At 40.6% G+C, this 20733-nt stretch overlaps 1 protein-coding gene across 1 annotated transcript in view; it reads right to left on the bottom strand.

Moving 5' to 3' along the window:
- The window catches only part of spata20 (spermatogenesis associated 20), a 472602-nt gene that overhangs the window by 144217 nt on the left and 307652 nt on the right, over nucleotides 1-20733 (bottom strand). Inside the window, exon 15 of the mRNA XM_059948873.1 lies at nucleotides 1057-1137. Coding sequence (XP_059804856.1) covers nucleotides 1057-1137 — 81 coding nt within the window. The remainder of the gene's footprint in view (nucleotides 1-1056; nucleotides 1138-20733) is intronic.

Below are 20733 nucleotides of genomic sequence, written 5' to 3' on the forward strand. Positions count from 1 at the left end.
GGACAATTCTGGGACCATCACTTTCCAGAGAGAGTACTGAATATGCTTGAGGAACTGAACCACTTTACACCCTCCCTTGACCATGAGCAAGAAACATATCTATCACTATAGAGGTGGATCCAGCTCTTGTAACTTTATAGATTAACAATTTCAGACAGAATCTAACAATGACTCAAATCAATTGCATAAATTCTGAAGTATTCCAAGGGATTAACATCTTCCTAGAGTGCTGTGTTCATGTAAATTGTGTGAATAGTGTGAAAGATACTGCAAGGTGCTATGAATGTGACACAGTCATATTCTTTAGCTCAGTGTACGTAGACTAAAGGAGGCTTGACAAAGCTAACATCGGAAAGAAAATGACCTTGTCTATTCAAAGAGAAAAAAAATGAAGTTATCTGTGGGAAATAATTGAGATTGGATAACATGGTTTTCAATGGGACACAATTCCTACACATCATATAACTAAATACTTGATGACAGATGGCAGCCATTCACCCTATCATGTCCATGCAGGAACAACCCTACTGAATCCATCTTCCACTATTGGGTCTGCAATCCATATTCATCCACGTAGAGTGTAAAATCTGACAAGAGTTTTCTATTTCCATCACCCCATCAGGCAGTGAGTTCTTGTCCCTGAAACCATCTGGGTGAAGAATCCTTTTTCCTTGACTGTCCTGCACCAATTACTTGACAGTCTATGCCCGCTAATATTGCGCTTGTCTACTGAGGAAAATAGAGTTGTTGCTATGATAGATTTTAGCTATGCTCCCTTTTTCCCCAAGTGTACAGCTGTACGAGTGCACATTCTCCTACAGTCCAGTTTGGATTTTGCACAGCCAATGGGAAACAGATGAACTCCTGAAAGAAAATGCAATCCTTGCTAGTTATCATGGCATTTTATAAAGTTACTCATTCAATGTTTGGACTGCAACTGCCAATTATTACTGGCAAAGGCAAATATCAATACACTCTGGAGCAACTTCTCTGGACTGACTTCCTCTATAAAAAGCTGGCCACAGAAACAGTCAACTGCACACATCCATATCCTACCTTGTTGGGCACAAAGTGTGCATTGATGCACTGTATCAGTTCTTGTGTCTCAGGTGTTTCAAGCTCACCACGGATCATGACCTGCAGCAGGAGAAGAGAAAACAGAATCAAAGACCAGCCCATTAAATCTATCTGTAGTCAATTTTCACCATGTTTTGAAACTTCTAATGATAGTTCAGGTTTAGCACATCTGTCACTTCGCATTAGAGAGTTTTGAAGTCGTCAGCTTCATGCCCATGAATATCCCTTTAAACCTTTCCTATTCAACACCTTTAGCTCACTCCTAGACAGACTGGATTAGGTTGTTCATAACCTGCTGATTCTAGGCTGAGCATCTGATCCCACAAGCATTTACATCCTGAAGGCCTATACCATGTGCACAGTATTGCTCATCTCAAAACTTCTTCCATCCATTTCTAACTGAAACCCTCACTCATATCTTTGTCCCCTCCACAGTAAGTTTGTACCTTCGATGATTTAAAATAATCTCTCAAATTCCCTTCATGAATCTCTTTGCTCTATGATGTTTATTTTAACCAAGCTATTAATCAGAATCAGAATACTGATCTTATATGATCTGAGTTTTTTTTGTTTTGGGGCACTACAGTAGTACAGTGCAAAGACTTAAAATTACTATAAATTTCAAAATAAAGAAATTACACAAGCAAGGAAAAAATAAGACAGTACTCATGGGTTCATGGATCATTCAGAAATCTGATCGAGAGGAGAAGCTGTTTTGAATCATTAAGTGCCGATCTTCAGACTCCTGCATTTTCTCACTGATGAGAGGAGGGTATGTTCCAGATAGTGAGAGCCCTTAATGGTGATGCCTCCTTCTTGAGGCACCACTTCTTTAAGATGTCCTTAATGATGGAGTTAGCTGAGTTTATCACCCTCTGCAGCCTCATTGGAGCCTCCATACTATGCTTTGATACAACCAGTAAGAATGTTCTCCATCATCCACCTTTAGAAATTTCCAAGAGTCTTTAGTGACATACCAAATCCCTTGAAATTCCTACCAAAGTGGAGCCACATTAATGCCCTCTGCCAGATTACAGCAATGTGCTAGCCGAGGATAGATCCTCTGAAATGTTGACGCCCATGAACTTGAAACTTGTTCAAATGTACTGTCTTCTCCTTTGGAGTGGCAACATTTTTTTTAAAGATCTTTGAGGTTGACAGAGAATATTACTGCATTTCACAAAATGTAACTATTTCTCGGAGTCAATACATTGTTTTTTTAATAATAAAGAATTATAACTCCTGTTCTGAGCTGACTTACTTTGGATTACTAAATTTAAAAAAATCGCATTATCTCTGTACAAAGCAAAGTTTCCATTCTAGATATCACTCATATAAGTATAGTTGTTGAAGCGGACCTGGTATATCAGACCTTGTGTCTACTTTGCAGAAATATGGCTCATCCTCCCTATCCTTGGTCACAACATGAACCCAAGCTGGTTCAATGAGATACCAGAGGATAAATGGTGCTCACGGGACTTGCAAAGTTCAAAGTAAAATTTATTATCAGAGTACATACATGTTACTACATACAACACTGAGATTCCTTTTCCTGCGGGCATACTCAGCAAATCTAAAGAATAGTAACAATAAACAGGATCAATGAAAGAGCAAGAGCATAGAAGATAATAAACTGTGCAAATGCAAATATAAATAAATAGCAATAAATAATCAGAGCAGGAAATAATAAGATTAAGAGTCCTTAAAGTGAGATCATTGGTTATGGGACCAGCTCAATAGTTAAGTATAGTTATCCTCTTTTGTTCAAGAGCCTGATGGTTGAAGGGGTAGTAACTGTTTTTAAACCTGGTGGTCCGAGTCCTAAAGCTCTTGCAACAGCGAGAAAAGAGCATGGCCTGGGTGAGGAGGATCTTTGATGATGGATGCTGCTTTTCTACAGCAATGTTTCATGTAGGTGTGCTCAATGGTTGGGAGGGCTTTACCTGTGATGCACTGGGCCGAATCCTCTAGTTTTTGTAGGATTTTCCACTCAAAGGCATTGGTGTTGCATACCAGGCTGTAATGCAGCCAGTCAATACACTTTCTACTGCACAACTATTGAAGTTTGTCAAGGTTTTTGATGACATGCCCAATCTCCAGAAACTCCTAAGGAAGTAGAGGTGCTGCTGTGTTTTCTTTGCAATTACATTTATATGATGGGTCTAGGACCCATTGCACTTCCTCTGCAACACTCTATTTTGCACTGCTACCTTGTTTTACCTTGTAGTGCCTCAATGCACTGTTGTAACGATTGAACTACATGAACAGTATGCAAGACAGATTTTTCACTGTACCATAGCACGTGTAATTTACCAATTTATTGAGGAGCAGCAAGATTCAGCACTCTCAGGAAAGGTGCAGAGGCAGTAGGGGAACAAAGAAAAACACAAAAAATAATGGCTGCAATAGCACAGAGGGAAGTCAGTGAGGCATCCTTCTGATGCATCACACTAGGTACAAGAGTTGAACCATTCTCTACAGGCAGACAAAAGACCCTGAGGCAGTGAGGGATTGGCATTCATCAACCCAAGAATAAACGGAGTGGTACCCTCAACCAGTTTGAAAGGCAGTGAGAGTGAGGGAGGACAGGTGGACAGAATCCTTCATAAACAACAGGAAAATAAAAATTCTAATCATATGCTTGCCATGACACACCATCTCTTTTACAGGCTAAAGGTTAACAAACAAATTTGCGTTCTTTCACTTAATTCATCCGTGGCATTTAATTTCATTATCAATCTTTTAATTTCCATGTTGTATTGTAAACTTCCAGTCCAACTAATTAAAACATTCACAGCTAGCACTGGCAAAGGCTTATTCTGAAGCTGTGGAAAAACAACATTAATTTATGAAGCCTTTCAGCAATACGTTCTCAGGCAATAACACAAGGAAGAAATATATGTGGTTCAGGGAGGCACAGATTCTGGAATAAAGATTACAGTCCACGTGGGTGAATATATAAATAGGCAAATTAAATCAGGAGTCCAAGTCTATGAACAGCCCACAATTCCACATGGAACTACCGACTTTTAATCAAAGATTTTGGAATATTGACATGTTCTGAAAAAAGGAAATCTGAGGAAGAAGACTATACTCCGGATTTGGTCTTCTTCAAGTCCTATCGGATCAATTAGGAATATTCAGAAAACATTCCAAGAACTTGACAGAGCACTAGGATTTACCATCAAAAGTTTTCGCAACAGCTTTGTGGGTATAGCTTATTCTGTCCCAGGACTCAATGCAGTTCCATCACACATTAGTCCGTGCCTATGATTTATGGATCGGTACCAACAGATCATAGTTGGTGCGGGGAAGATTGGCAGGAGGATTGCAATAATTTCAATTTATTATGAATTAATGATTGATCGATGACTGCAAACAATGAAGTGGCGAGTGAAGGCAAAGCAAATTAGAGGGATAAACTGTGCTGGTACATTATAGGATCGAAGCAGATGGAATGAACCATTCGGAGAGGGGAGGTCAAGGCAAAGGAGTTCCAATGGCCAGGTGCAAAGCTGATCACTCTGGGCACTGAGCCAATTTTTAAACCACCCTTGAAATTGTTGCAGTGGTATCCATGCCCAAACTTCAGAACAAGAGATCTGGATTCAAATCCAGCCGGCTCCTTTCCATCTGTGCTGGAGTGAGCATCGAGCCTCAGCCTCATAAAACAAACAAATGTTAAAGAAATGGCAAACAAGGCATGGGAAGGAACTTACTGATAGTGTTACAGTTAACAACCTCATTGTAAGAATAACTACACTTCAATTACTTGATGTCTGGTACAAAACTTTGAGAAGTTACAATTTGCGAAAAACAAGGGCCAGATTTTTATACTTCCTTACATGTGCAAACAAAAACATTTTTAATGCCTTAGGATCTTTTTCTGGGATTTAGCTTGTAGCAGTGCTGCGGAGATTAATTTTTAATTCACTTTGTCTATTCAGACCAAGTCAGGACTTCACTGTCTTATCACTGCAGTATCTAAGTTTGTATTTGCTCAAATGCAACCTTTAGCTGAGATCCTAGTGCCTAGTTCTGAAAATTCTCAGATATGGCCTGATAAGTAATGGTTCCTCCTAATGGACCATCCAATATATCTTCCATGATTAATCCATTTTTAAGAACGAATTAGCACATTATGAATAAAATCATAGAAATTTCTAGCACTTTTGACCCATTCTTTTGACCCATTCTGTCAACATCAACTAAAACTAGCCACAATGGGTAATCCCAATTCCCAGATCTCCATTCACAGCCCTAGAAGGTGAAGCACTCAGAAGAACCTCATGAGATCACAAGGAGAACATACAAACTCCTTCCAGACAGCAGCAGGAATTGAACCCGGGTCGCTGGTACTGTAAAGCATTGTACTAACCACACTACCATATGTGACAGCTAATTATTGATCACTCCACCAAGTGAATTGGAATTATCTTATTTGGTCTGTCTAGGTTTCCTTGAATCACAGAGAGATCCAACACAGAAACAGGTCCTTCATTCTACCAGGTCCATGCCAACCATCAACCATTTATTTCAATTCTACATTAATCCCATGTTTTATTCTCCTCAAATTCCTGTCAGCTTTCTCCCAATTATACCATTCACCAAGGCACATAGGACAATTTACAAAGGGCAATTAACCTAACAAGTCATATGGGTTTAGAAAGTGTGAGGAAGCCAGAAAGATTTCAGTTCTGTAACAAGTTTCTGATGAAACACAATCTCTTTCCCACAGATGCTGCCTGATTTGTATAGTTCTTTCCCAACAATTTGTTTTATTATAATGAAGGTTTGATTTCAGTGAGATATGCAGATGAGCTGATTTTCTTTGTCTCCAGAGGACAGTGAACACTAATATTTACTGCACTGGGTATAGTTCACTACATTGTACCTGCAGGGAAAATAAGCTGGTACTTAACTGATCTCACCCATTCCTATCATTAAAAAAAACAGGAACACTGGGAATAAGTAGCATTTATAAGGATGTTGCCTGGTTTGGGGAGCTTGCCTTATGAGAATAGGTTGAGTGAACTTGGCCTTTTCTCCTTGGAGCGACAGAGGATGAGAGGTGACCTGAGAGAGGTGTACAAGATGATGAAAGGCACTAATTGTGTGGATAGTCAGAGGCTTTTTCCCAGAGCTGAAATGGTTAGCATGAGAGGGCACAGTTTTAAGGTGCTTGGAAGTAGGTACAGAGGAGATGTCATGGGTAAGTTTTTTTACGCAGAGAGTGGTGAGTGTGTGGAATGGGCTGCCAGCAACGGTGGTGGAGGTGGATATGATAGGCTCTTTTAAGAGACTTCTGGATAGGTGCAAGGAGCTTAGAAAAATAGAGGGCTATAAGTAACCCTAGGTAATTTCTAAGGTAAGGACATGTTTGGCACAGCTTTGTGGGCTGAAGGGCCTGTATTGTGCTGTATGTTTTCTATGTTTCTTTTATGTATCTACCTCTGAAGAGTTAAACCAAGTTAAAGTTTCAGGTCAGTGACCTTCTTTTAGAGACACAAGATTCTGCACTGCTGGAATCCGGAGCAACACAGTCTGCTGCATGAACTCGGGGTTGAGCAGCATCTGTAGAAGGGAGGGAGCCATTAATGACTCAAGCCTAATGCAAGGTTTTAACCTGAAAAGTCTGCTTGATAAGCTGAGTTCCTTCAGTAGCTTTTTTGTTGACCTTCATTAAAACTCCAAGTTTTCAACACATACCTGTATTTTGCTTTTCAACTTTCTGTAGTACATGCAGATTTTGTAATACTGGATGAGTGTCTGTTAAATGTACCATGTAACTAACTTCTCTCTTTCTATTTATTGTTAGTACTTGTGTTGAATGGGATGGAACTAGTTGTCTGTCAGGGATTTAAAAGAAATTCTCATTTAAGTTATTTTGTTTGACTTACTGGCTATCCTCCAATACCTAAGAGTACAATACAAAACAGTGGCGATTAATGTAGTTATAAAATTTAGATTCCATGCCTGAATCTGAAACCAAACACTGAGAGGGGCCCCTCCAAATTAACATAACATGTGAACGTGAGCTGAGAGATGGTAAGTGGTGAACTTAAACAGCATGCAACAAAAAAAAAGATGCAAAGCTGCTGAATTTCCAAGCAAGAAAGCTGTCTAAGTAATGGAGGCAATGGAGAGAAAGTTTTATTGCTGGGCGTTGTTTTGACAAGAGAAGACAATAGCAAAAATGCTATGAAATTTCATTGACCAGAAGGGACAGGAAAAGGCTCTGTAGCATAAAACCCTCAAATGAGAACCTGTAGAATGCATTAGAAGCATGTTACAACCCACCGGGAAGGGAAACCATTGGACATTGCCTGCTCTTTACTCAGAATTGTGAGTAAGGAGAATCCTTTTTGTATCTTCTTAATGGTGCTTTGACCCTAAGCAGATAAGAATTGTTCAACAAAGACTGGATGATTTGTGGAATCCTGGAGCACCAGAATGACAGATTAGCTGCTACACGAGGCATAATTAATACAAGAAAAGTACATTCAAGCTTTTTGTTCAAAGCTGAAAACCTCGAAAGCCAAAGGAAGCAAGTTTATAAACAAAAGATAAAATGGGGAAAGTATAGACAAGGTGACTGAGATAGTACAGTTATCGTGAATGGCAACATGAGCAGCTGGAAATGAAATACCCTCATCCACGTTGTGGATTTCAACAAGCAATGCACAGTGAAGAAGCAATGGAAGTCCAGAAGGTGGATGAGATGAGCCATGCAGGGTCAGAGTCAGGAAACTATTTGAAAGCAATGTAACAGGTGCTATACAGAGTTGGTTCTGTAGAAGGAATTTCTTTTGGATGCGTCTCACCAAAATGTTAAGGCACAGTGAAGGGTGAAATCAACCAGTTACATATTTTGCTCCTAAATTGAGGTGGAATGTCCTCCCTAAGCAAAACAAATTAAATTTGATATCATTGATCAAATCCTGTTGATTTGCAACAAGTAAGGACAGAAACTCTCTGAAGGTGGTGAACACTAAAGCTTAGAGGAGGAGTTTGTTATGATACAATAGAACAATATAATATGCATATTAGAAGTGGCAAGACCCTGGAGGTGGTGAAAAGACAGACACACTACTGGAAGTGACAATGACCAGTCACTGTGAGGAACTGTGGACACAGTAGGATACAGCTCACATATGATCAATGATAGAAACAGCAGAAGGAACTGATAATTCAACACATGTCAGACCCAAAGATGTCAAAATGGGAATTGGAAAGCAGATCTGAGGAACAAGCTCATGGCCAGATCAGTATGAACAGTACATCAACCTGAGGGCTTTGTGTCAAAGTAGATAGAGAACACAAAATTATTTTGAATGTTTGATCAGTCCTGTTCATTCTTCACTATTACAGAAGGGTATTGTATTTGTGTCATGTGTGATATTGGATGTTTACCCCTTTAAAAATAGCACAAGTGACCAACAATTCTCTTTGTATATTGTTTGCCATTTAATATGTTGGAACCATGGCTTGTCTGAGAATAGGTGCACAGGAAATGAGTGCTCACTCAGTCTCCCTCTCTACTTATTCCCTCACCTAATTTCACACCACCCCCCCCCCACCCCTGCACAAATGGCCTTAAGATTTTCCCAAATGATTTTCTGTCTATCAGGAGATCTTCAGATCCAGAGATGAGGTGGTTCTAGGGACAGGATTTTGAGCATCTCATCCTGATAGACTATGCATTGTATGAAATAAACTTGACAGATGAGATTGCCTTTTCCTGCCTGTCCATCAACTTGGCATGCTCCTGTATACTGGTCCAGCCTTTTGAAACACACTACTTTGTTTAAATGCATTAAACAATAATTTTGTAAGGGTTTTGTTAGCTCACATTTCATTATATTCAGCAGGGAATTGTGAGTTCAATAACTCCATTCAGTAAGTGTGCAGCAGTATTAATGGGTCCGTTTAGAATTTCTAATTTGATGAGAAACTGAATCACGACTGCACGTCAGTTATGCCATTCAGTTCTGAAGAAGGTTATGGGATTGAGATATAAATCTGTCTGATATGATGTCTGTTTTATAAATAACACCATGCAAATTCTGCCCTCTGCACTATTCTGTTTCAAATTCAGCTCCAGGCCTGAGACCTTAACCAACAGAATGAATGAAATAAAAGAAGTACTTGCATTTATAAACTGTCCTTTAAACCCAAGGATGCTCAAAAGAACTTTACAGCATATAAAGTATTAAAATGTAATCAACATTGTAACATATGAAACCCAGCAACTCATTTATTCCCATGAACAGTAATATTGTTTCTGTGATGCTGGCTGAGGGATAAATGTCATGTTTTGTAATTTCAAAGCGTTAAGCTAATTCAAAGAAAGACACGGGAGCCATAAAAAAATTATAGCACATAAACAAGACCTTCAGCCCATCTAGTCCGTGCCAAACCATTTAAACTGCCTACTCCCATCTTAAGGTTCTTGATTAGCCAGGGCATCAAAAGGTACGGGGAGAAGAAAGAGGAGTGGGGATGACTGGAAGAATTAGATCAGCCCATGGTTGAATGGCAGAGCAGACTTGTTGCGCCAAATGACCTTCAGCTCCTATATCTTATGGTCTCCCATCAACCTGCACTGGGACCATAGCCCTCCTTACTTCTTCCATACATGTACCTATCCAAACTTCTCTTAATTGTTGAAATTGAGCTTACATGCACCACATGTGCTGGCAGCTCATTCCACACTCTCACAATCCTCTGAGTGAAGAAGTTTCCCTTCATGTTTCCCTTAAACTTTTCATTTTTCACTCTTAACCCATGACCTCTGGTTGTAGTCTCACCCAACCTCAGAAGAAAAGGCCTACTTGCATTTACCCTATCTATACCCCTCAAAATTTTGTACACCTCTATCAAATCTCCTCTCAATCTTCTACGTTCCAAGGTGCAAAGTCCTAACCTATTATAACTCCTCCACATCAAATTCAATCTAACTTTGTGTTTAATTTAAGCGAGGAGTGTGCATAACATAAGGTAGCATCATGGCGAGGTATGCGATTCACTTATTTAAACCCGTAATGAATTATTTAAACAAGAAAATCAAACAATATATTTACAATATTACTCAAATATTACTGCACTACATGATACAACTGCTATACAGATACGCACAGCATAGTAAATTATATATTATCCCGTTTAGGCTTAATGATTTAATCACTGTGAAGGCTTTCTTACTCTTGTGGGATAACTCCTTTCCTGACAAGGGAATCACTCGACTTGGCAGGTGAAACTTGTGGCTGTGAAAATAATCTCAGGTTCTGGGCCCTCATCCGCGGTGATTGTAGGAGCTGACTCTGAGTCTTGAGGAAATGGTTCTGATAGCAGTAGCCAGCTCTCTTCTTTTTCTTTTTTCTAGTTAGTTTGTGAATTTTGATCTTGAGAATGTGCATTTAGTTCACTGGATTATTCTGTTATTAATCCTTCTATTGCTCCCTTTATGATCTGATCTCTCCTCTTGGTTTCCTCATCGACAACATCATCTGACAAGTACTCTGTTTTCGTATCTCCATTGACTCCTTTGTTTTTAACCTTCTACTAATCCAGCTGGGGTTTGGTCTTTGCATCTACTTTTGCGAGCAGCTTTTTGTCTCCCACTGAAGTTGAAACACTGGTTCTTTATACTCACAAAAGCTGAATGTTTGCAAGTTTCCTGAGGGTCCTTGAACTCTTTTCCAATTTAAAACCAAGCCATAATTCACAAGTTCATAATTTCATATTTCAAATGTAAGCAGAGCTTTAGAGGGTTGAATGATGCCTAATGGCGGCTCCATTGCTTGCATCTTCAGAAACAGCTCTATTTCCATCTTTAAAATCTCTACTTTTCCCTTTTAGGGTTCTTTTGAAGACCCTGACCTGGAGTTACATGCTGACTATGGTTCTTTGCAGGAATGGGACCCGCCCTCGAGGTCCCATGATCGGCCATTGTTGTTTGGCATGCCAAAGGCTCGGCTTAAGAGTCCCTCTCGGATTCGGAAGACAGGCAGATCGAGGGTCGGTGTCAAGACAGGAGACCCGTGTGTCGTCGGGGGAGTCGGGTTATCAGCGACTCTGCGCCTGGAGACCCAGGTGCTTTACAATCTTCAGGCAAAGAACTCGGAAAAAGCAACGTAACGGACTTTTAACATCATAAACCAACGAGTTGTTTGTTATGTCTCCCCACTCGCTGGGAAAATGGAGATTGAGAAAAATGGGAAAGCAGTGCCGATGCTTTTTTTTGCCAGTGAGGGAAGAGGGGATTGTTGCACGCTGCTACTTATCTGTGGGAGGGAGGAGCTGGGGGGGGGGGGGGGGGGTTGTGGTTCTAATTGTCGTTCATTCCTTGGGGCACTCCTCTGTTTTTGTGGATGGTTGTGAAGAAAAAGCATTTCAGGATGTATATTGTATACATTTCTCTGACATTAAATTGTACCTTTGAACCTTTGAAGTAACTACCTGATTAACATATCAGAAGTTTTCTCAGATATGTTGCCTACAGCTGTTGCAATTGGGCCACTGCTTTTGTCACTTTCACGATTCTTCTGAGCAGCATGGTTCTTCCTTGGTCCAATATGCTTTCCAACTAGAGGCACAGAGATTGGCACCGTCACCTGTCTTCGCTCTGTTGGGAAGCTGGAGTCAGTGCTGCCACCAAGTGTTCACTCGGCAAAAAACAAGCTGTATTGTGTTCAATAGCAAATTTCTGCAACAATCATAGACCCCAGGGTCTTGGACTAATTTTTTTGTGTTACTGTATTTTATTGATAACTTATACGTGCTTGCTATCTTATACAATGCCTATAAAAAGAACTTACTCTACCTCCCCCGGAAGTTTTTCATGGTTTATTGTTTTACAACATTGAATTACAGTGGACTTAATTTGGCTTTTTTGACACTGATCAACAGAAAAACTCTTTTTTGTCAAAGTGAAAGCTAGTCTAAACAAATTAGTCTAAATTTATTACAATTATTAAACACAAAATAATTGATTGCATAATTACTCACCCCCTTCATGACAGTGTGGATAGGTCTCTAACAGCTTTGCACACCTGGACACTGTAATTTTTCCCCATTCTTCTTCAGAAAACTGCTCAACCTCTGTCAGATTGCATGGGGATTGTGAGTGAACAGCCTTTTTCAAGTTTAGCCACAAATTCTTATTGGATTGAGGTCTGGACTCTGACCTGGCCACTCAGGGCATTAACCTTGTTATTTTTAAGCCATTCCTGTGTTGCTTTGGCTTTATGCTTGGGGTCATTGGATTGCAGACTGCATCAGGTTTTCCTCTGGGAATTCCTGTATTTTGCTGCATTGATTTTACCTTCTAGCTTCACAAGCCTTCCAGGGCCTGCTGCAGTGAAGAATCCCCAGGGCATGATTCATGGAGTGAATGTGCAGTGTTCAGTTTTCTCTAATCATGTAGGCCTCCATTAGTCTCGATAGCCATGGAATTGCACCTTGGAAAGTTTCGAGAGCGCAAGCCTGGGCAAGTTTTTTTTAAATGGAAGACCGGCAGTTGCCCAAGCTGCAAGTCTTCCCTCTCCACACCACCGATGTTGTCCAAGGGAAGGGCATTAGGACCCATACAGCTTGGCACAGTTGTTGTCGCAGAGCAATGTGTGGTTAAGTACCTTGCTCAAGGACACACAAGCAGCCTCAGCCAAGGCTCGAACTAGCGACCTTCAAACGAATGCCTTAACCACTTGGCCACACTCTAATCATAGTGTTTAATCATAGTCTGATGGCCAAAAAGTTCAATTTTGGTTCCATCAGACCATAGTCCAGCTGACTTCAGAGTCTCCCACATGCCTTCTGGGAAACTCTAGCCAAAATTTCATGTGTGTTTTTTTTTTCACCAGTAGCCTTTTTTTTTGCCACTCTCCCATAAAGCTGCAACTGGTGAAGCACCTGGGCAACAGTTGCTGTATGCGTAGTCTCTCCCACCTCAGCCACAGGTTCCCTTGCGAAAGGGACAGTTAAAGATACAGTTGAAGTCAGAAGTTTACATACACCTTAGCCAAATACATTTGAACTCAGTTTTTCACAATTCCTGACATTTAATCCTAGAAAACATTCCCTGTCTTAGGTCAGTTAGGATCATTACTTTATTCTAAGAATGTGAAATGTCAGATGGACTGACAGTTACCATCACTGAAGATGCGGCATGCAAAACAAAACACACAGCCGGTGGAAGGGGAATATGAGAGCCATTGCCTTGATACGTGCTCACCATTTACGAGCTTGCAGTTGAAATGAAACTTGGAGAAAAAAAAACATTTCTGCTGTTTGTATACTTGTTTCGAAGCTTTGATATCCACATCCTTATTCTGGCAGGACTCTGGCCCTTTCTTAGCTCAGTATGCTCGGACTGAATCATCTAACGTTTCCTTTCCCCAACGAGCAGGATCAGTGCTGTAGGGATCCTCAGTAGCGGTAATGTTTAAATTAATGGCAGCCCGATGTGGTCGGGAATCCCAAAGTCATGCTGTCTGCCTCTTCAACGTTAGCTGCTGACTGTGGCAAGGACAGTGGTCCTGTGCTAACACTGGTGCTGGCGCTAGCTGTTGAACAAGTCTCCATTTGTCCACCACTCTCAGACTGTGACAAGAGCGATGGTACTGTTGCATCACTGAGAACAGATTTTAAAAATTCTGTCAATTTCAATGTCTTTTTTAATGCTTCTATCTCACGGTCCTCTTTTTCTTGTTTTTTTTTTCTTTGTTGTGCTCTTTTCTCGTTTTTTTTTTGTCCGCCATGATGATAGCTACCTATCTTGGGCCCCTCTGCAGCCCAGCCTAGCCCTGCCTAAAGTCCGGCCCTGGTCATCAAGCAATGTGAGAGCTCGTGAAGGTGCCTCCACGTTCTGTCAAAGTCAGCATAAAAGGCATTGAGCTCATCTGGGAGTGAAACTTTGTTGTCACATACCATATATCACTTGGTCTTACTTCGTTGGAGGTGATAGCATTCAAGTCCTGCCAAGGCTGTCAAGGATCCTTCTGTGATTCAAGTTTGGTCTGGAACTGCCACGTCACGTGAGATAGCTTTCTAGGAGTTCGTACCTGGACCTCTTATACTTCCCTTGGTCGCCAGACCTGAACACCACCAATCTAGCCCTCAGCAGATTGCAGATCTCTTGGTTCACCGAGGGCTTCTCGTTCAGAATCAAAATTAGTTTTAATATCACAGGCATATATCGTGAAATAAGTTGGTGAAGAATGAATGATTTTGTGAGGACACACTCATCCACAAGTGTCTTTATAAACTGATGGTTCACTTGAACCAGAGTGAATAACTTAACTCACTCCAATCAATTCCACAACCTATGCACTCACTTTCAAGGATTCTATGACTCATGTTCTCAATATTTATTACTATTATTTTGTTTTCTTCTTTTTTGCATTTGCACAATTTATTGACTTCTTCACATTGGTTGTTTGCCCATCTTTGCTTGTGTGCAATTTTTTATTGATTCTAATGTGCTTCTTTGCATTTAATGTGAATGCCCACAGGGAATCTCAGGGTAGCATATAATAATAAAGATAGATAATGAAGTTACTTTGAACTTTGAAGGAAAAGAGGCTACAGGTAATCTGCTGACAAATGGCATTAGAGTACATGATGTGCATCTCTACATGATGGACTGAAGGGTCCAGTTTTAAACCCCAGGGCTCCCTGACACCAACGATCACCAATCGCAAAAAGAAATTACAGATTATCATGACATCTTCTCCAATTTATAAACTGCCTCCCATTTTATGGGAGAGGATTTGCTGTACTTAACAGGTCTGTTTTATATTCAACACCAGACCCACAGCAATTAGCTCCAACAAGTCAATTAGTTGCATCAATCTACTACAACTAAATATAATAGCCAGAATTTGGATCCATTAATACACATCTTTTATGCACAAATTGCACACTTAAATGAGCTATTATGAGGAAGTTTGCATTCTGGTGATTTTCAGATGAAATTGAGTCCAACAGTGAATTAACATCAAACATGATTCACTTTAGCATGTGCGACTTAGTTTTTTTCTCTGTTTTGTACCCAATGACATGCCAATCAGCATGTTTTCCTCCATTGCTGACATAAACTGGAACTTACGATGTAATTTATGATCTTTGTTGAACATTCATTAAAGTTCAAAGGAACACTCCACTAAAATCACCAATGGGACATTAGTAAAAGGATCACCCTTCTGATGTCAATGTATCGGTGAGAACAGCTGTCCACCTCAGCTTCCAATGTTTAGGATATTTGAAACTTTTAGAAATTCTAATCTCTACCTTATCATTCATCCTTTACATCATAATACTCACAGTACAGAATTTCACCAAGACACATGATGGAACAGATGGTCACCACCTTTAAGGAAAACTGAGGTGTCTCCTCTCCTCCATGTATCTAGCTGTTATATGGCTACCATGAAGAGAGTTTATTTAAGTCTGATGTTCTTCCCTTTGGTGGGTCAGTGTTGCAGCTGGTAGATCTGATGCCTACCAGCTATAGCAACATAAGAGTTCAATTCTGATCTCTGGTGCAGCCCAAATGGAGATAGGCAATTCTCCCTGCATCAATGATGCTTTCCCCAAAAGCACAGATTCCCTAAGCAGCCTAAAGATGGACTGGTAGGTTAATTAGCAACTATAAACTGCCTCTAGTGTTTAAGTGGTAAAATCCGGGTTGCTGGAAATGTGGGGATAAAAAAAAATTGTTTACTGATTGATTGATTGAGATACAAAGTGGAGTGGGCCTTTCAGCCCTTTTGAGTCAAGCTGCACAGCAACCCACCAATTTAACGCTTGCCTAGTCACAGGACAATTTGCAATGCCTAATTAATCTACCAACCGGCACGTCTTTTGACTGGAGCACCTAGAGGAAACCCATGCGGTTACGGAGAGGATGTACAAACTCCTTACAAGTAGTGTTGGGAATTGAACCCCAGTCGCCTGTACTGAAAAGCATTGTGATAACCACTACACTACTGTGCCACCCCAGTTATAGGGAATGGGACTGCTCTGTGAGTTCTCTTAAATTAGGTGGGCTGAAATTGTTTCCTATGTTGTAGTAAAGTATGGATGATCAGTGTGCAAAGACATGACAGTTGGCAATTCCTAAAAGAGCTCCCATTAGGAAACATACTAGCCCCACTTTGGAGAATGGTTCACAGTGTAAACACCATAGCCCTGCTTCTAATGTATTTTTGGTCAACATAAGATTTGTTTTGAAGGAGTTGCAGTTGTGTGTTCACACATAAGAATGAAATATAAATTCGAGAAAAATCGGAATGTGCAGGCTACTCTGGAAGATTCGATGGGTGTGTGGAAAAAATAAAAAAACAAGATGAGTCTCCGATAAGTGTAAATGGGTGGTTGATAGTGTGGACATGATGGACTGAGGCAGAGTTTCCATGCTGTGTAACTCCAAAACTCAATTTACCTTTCAACCACAGATGGCAAACCAAGTTATCACATAAAGGGTTGTAAAATGACATAACTCCTGTCTATCTGCCATACAACTACATTTGGGAAGGGTCCTTACTTTAGAATTGCTGGAGCATTCAAAGATTTGAAAACAAACTGAAAAACAAAAGGTTAGGATACAATACTTGAGCCCCCTAAGTGTATTGTCTAAGATTCCTACTTCCTGTTGTAAAATTTGATGAATCCTGATCCCAAATTAATAAACAACTTTTCAGCTTTTGCTCTCAAACAAGAGAACAGAAGATTACAAATGTAAAATACTGGGACTTTGAAGATTTTTAACACTCTAGTGTAACAGGAATCCTGCAGGAGGTACATCAAGCAGGAGGTACAGAAGCTTTAAGTCCCACAGCACTAGGTTCAAGAACAGCTACTGCCCTTTATCCATTTAGCTCTTCAACCAACCAGCACACCTCTAAGCACTACAGTTTAACAAGACTGTGAACACTTTGTTCAGTAAAATGGACTTCTATCGGCTGTAAGATCTGGATTCAATTCCAGCCACTGTCTGTAAAGAGTTTGCACTTTCTCCCATGACCTAAGTTATTGCAGTTTCCTTCCACATTTCAAGGAAGTATAATTGTAAGTTAGTAAGTTGTGAGTATGTTATATAGGTGCCAGAAGGAACGGCGACACTTGTCGCCCTGATTCGATTTGACACAAACACTATATGTTTCAAGATCAGAATCAGAATCAGGTTAATATCACTGGCATTTGTCATGAAATTTGATGTTTTGTGGCTGCAGTACACTGCAATACATAGTAATAGAAAAATTATAAATTACAATAAGAAATGAATTATATAAATATGTAGTACAGAAAGACAGCAAAGGAAATAGTGAGGTAGTGTTTATGGGTTTATTGTCCATTCAGAAATCTGATAGCGGAGGGGACAAAGCTGTTCCTGAAACTTTCAGTGCGTGTCTTCAGGTTCCTGTACCTCCTCATATATGATAACAATGAGAAGAGGGCATGTCCTGGGTGATGGTTGACCTTAATGATGGAAGCCGCTTTTTTGAGGCTTTGCCTTTTGATGGTGTCGTCAACATTTGGGAGACTAGTGCCCACGATGGAACTAGCTGAGTTTACAACTTCCTGCAGTTTTTACTGATCCTGTGCCGTGGCCTCTCCATACCAGACGGTGGTGCCATTTAGAATGCTCTCCATAGTGCACCTGTAAAAAATTGCAGCAGTCTTTGGTGACATGCCAAGTCTCCTCAAACTCCTAATGAAATATATCTGCTTTGTAATTATATAAACATGTTGGACCCAGGATAGATCTTCAGAGATGCTGACACCTAGGAACTTGAGATTGCTCATTGGTTCCACTACTGATTCCTCGATGATGACTGGTATGTTCCCTCGGCTTCTCCTTCCTGAAGTCCACAATCAATTCCTTGGGCTTACTGCAATTGAGTGCAAGGTTATTGTTGTGACACCACTTGAACAACTGATCTACCTTGGTCCTGTATGCCTCCTCATCAATATCTGAAATTCTACCAACAATAGCTGTGTATCAGCAAATCTATAGATTCTGCTTGAGCTGTACACTTGGTTGCAGTGTAGAGAGAGTAAAGCAGTGGGCTAAACACACGCTCTTGAGGTGTGCCAGTGTTGATTGTCAGCAAGGAGAATGTTATTTCCAATCAGCACAGACTGTGGTCACTGAGGAAGTCAAGAATCCATTTGCAGAGGGAAGTACAGAGGCCCAAGTTTTGGAGTTTGCTGATTAGAATGGAAGGTATGATTTTGTTAAGTGTACATGTAACAAATAAAGCAAATGTTTAAGATCTCTCGTTCGTCAATTGGGGTTTATCATGTAAATATTATGTTCTATTTAAGCTTAATTTAGATTTTTTGTGTATGCTGCCTATATGCTATATGCCTGTAATATTGTTACAGGTTTTTCATTGTACCTGTGCAAATGTACTTGTGCATAACACAATACTAGAGTTTGAATTTCTCAGGATTGCAGGTTCCTACCGTGTGTACAATATAAGAGATATAGGAGATCAACAATATAAACTTCCTGCCACACCACTTCCACTTTAGGCAATATGGATGAGAAAGGTCAGCTAATTGCTGATTTAATACCATCGTCAATCCTGTTTCCTGGTGATCAACGTCCAGGAGTAATTAACTGATTTTCCTTTCTCATTTTACAAATAGAAATGACCTTGCTTTGCATTCCTTTTTCTTTTTCACTTGAAGAGAGTCTTCATGAAGAGAACTGTAATACAAAGGTAAATGTGAGAGTGTTGTTAGAAGCTTGCATTCAAAGAAGAAAAGTGCTCCAAGGTTCTGGCTTTGCAGTGGCATGTTGCAACAAGTTATTTCCCAAACTGGAGAGCAGTTTTTACAATAATTTTTTTGATCTTTTATGAGGATTCATTTCCCATGAAAAGTATTGCATTAAATGCTTTGGGATAAGCCTGGGCAATTTGCCAAGGAAAATCAAGCATTTGGGCCCCTACTGATTCAAACAATTCTTTTAATTTTGGAACCAGGCAAATTATGGCTAAATCTTTCATCTTGGATAGGGTGAATGATTCATAAGCAAGATGCACCACTGCATCGGATGAGACTACTTTAGTTCATTAAGTTCACAGAGTAGTTTTAAACCCCACACTCTCCAGGGGTAATATGCAATTTTCATGTTAAATTATCATGTAAACCTGCACATCTTTGGTACATGAGGGGCAACAGGAGTGTCTGGAGGAAACTGATGGAGTCACAGGGACAACAAGCAAACTTTACACAGAGGTCAGGATTCAATCCAGACTAATCTCTGCATTGTTCACTGTAAAGAGATCTGTGGCTCTCCACATAAGATTTATTTAAAGAGAATATAAAAATATTTCTATATATTTTTCTATATTTTCAGATTCAGATTCAGTTTATTGTCATTTAGAAACCACAAATGCAATGCAGTTAAAAAATGAGACAACGTTCCTCCAGAATGATATCACAAAAGCATATGACAAAACAGACTACACTAGAAAATCCACATAACGTTTGGCAATCTCCAATCCAGAGTCCAGAGAAGCTGCTGCGTATTAATATCATGCTATAGTCTTAGCGCATTCCCCGGAAAGGAGCTCCAAATCCCCAGACAAACAAGACCAAATACTACAAGACCTGCACAAAACCACATAGTTACAACATATAGTTACAACAGTGCAGACAATAGCATAATTGATAAAAAAAACAGACTATGGGCACAGTAAAAATAGTCCAAAGATGTTAAAGGACGATAAGTTCAAAAGAAATCACCACACAGTTTCCACAAGTCCCCAGGTTCCCGACAGACTCACCATCCCACGCCAGCGGCAGAAGGGAATACCCCTGCTATGGACTTCCACGGCACTGCCCGACTCAGCCTCACAGATGCAGCACACAACAAAAGCTCCATCGAACCCAGCCTCGCTGATGCAGCACACACCGAAAGCGACCTGACCGCAGCAGACTCCGAGTCCATCGAACCTCCAAGCCGACGACCATACCCTCCAGCACAGCTTCTCCAAGCGCCATCCTCTGCCGAGCGTATTAAGATGGCTCCGCCAACAGCCATCGGCAACACGACCCCGAGGACTGGGGCCTGTTCTTACCAGCAGAGTCCTGGACCTCACAGCAGAAATGAAGAAGGTCTTCCTAGAGATTTCCCGATGTTCTTCCGTGCTCCCACGTCTGTTTTCAATCGATTATGATTGCGCATGGCACCTCACTTCACAAATAACAGATAATCAGCTCCGGAGTGGCCGCTGCAAGCTGCGTCGCGCCGCCATCTTGGAATCTATATATTTTCTATATTTTTTAATCTCTTCTTCCAACTTTATTGCCTTCTGTTGTCTACCCTTGATGCACCATCAATAACTCTTGGAGACATGAGATGAGAGACAGGCTTTTATTGGCTGGAAGAAAGAACAAGCAGCAATTGACCACCACACTGCATCCTGGAGACTGAGGCCGGGGCGGTGTCCCCAATCGCCTTTATACTGGGGTCCGTGGGAGGAGCCACAGGAGCAGTCAGCGGGGGGGGACGTCTCCAGACAGGTATATATAGTTCACCACAACCCTTCTGCCATCCGATTCCTTAATTGACATTGAACCTATGAACACTATCTCACTTTTCTTTGCATTATTTCTGTTTTTGCACCATTTGTAACT

The sequence above is a fragment of the Hypanus sabinus genome, chromosome 23 (genome assembly GCF_030144855.1).
Source record: "Hypanus sabinus isolate sHypSab1 chromosome 23, sHypSab1.hap1, whole genome shotgun sequence".
In the NCBI taxonomy this organism is placed as follows: domain Eukaryota; kingdom Metazoa; phylum Chordata; class Chondrichthyes; order Myliobatiformes; family Dasyatidae; genus Hypanus; species Hypanus sabinus.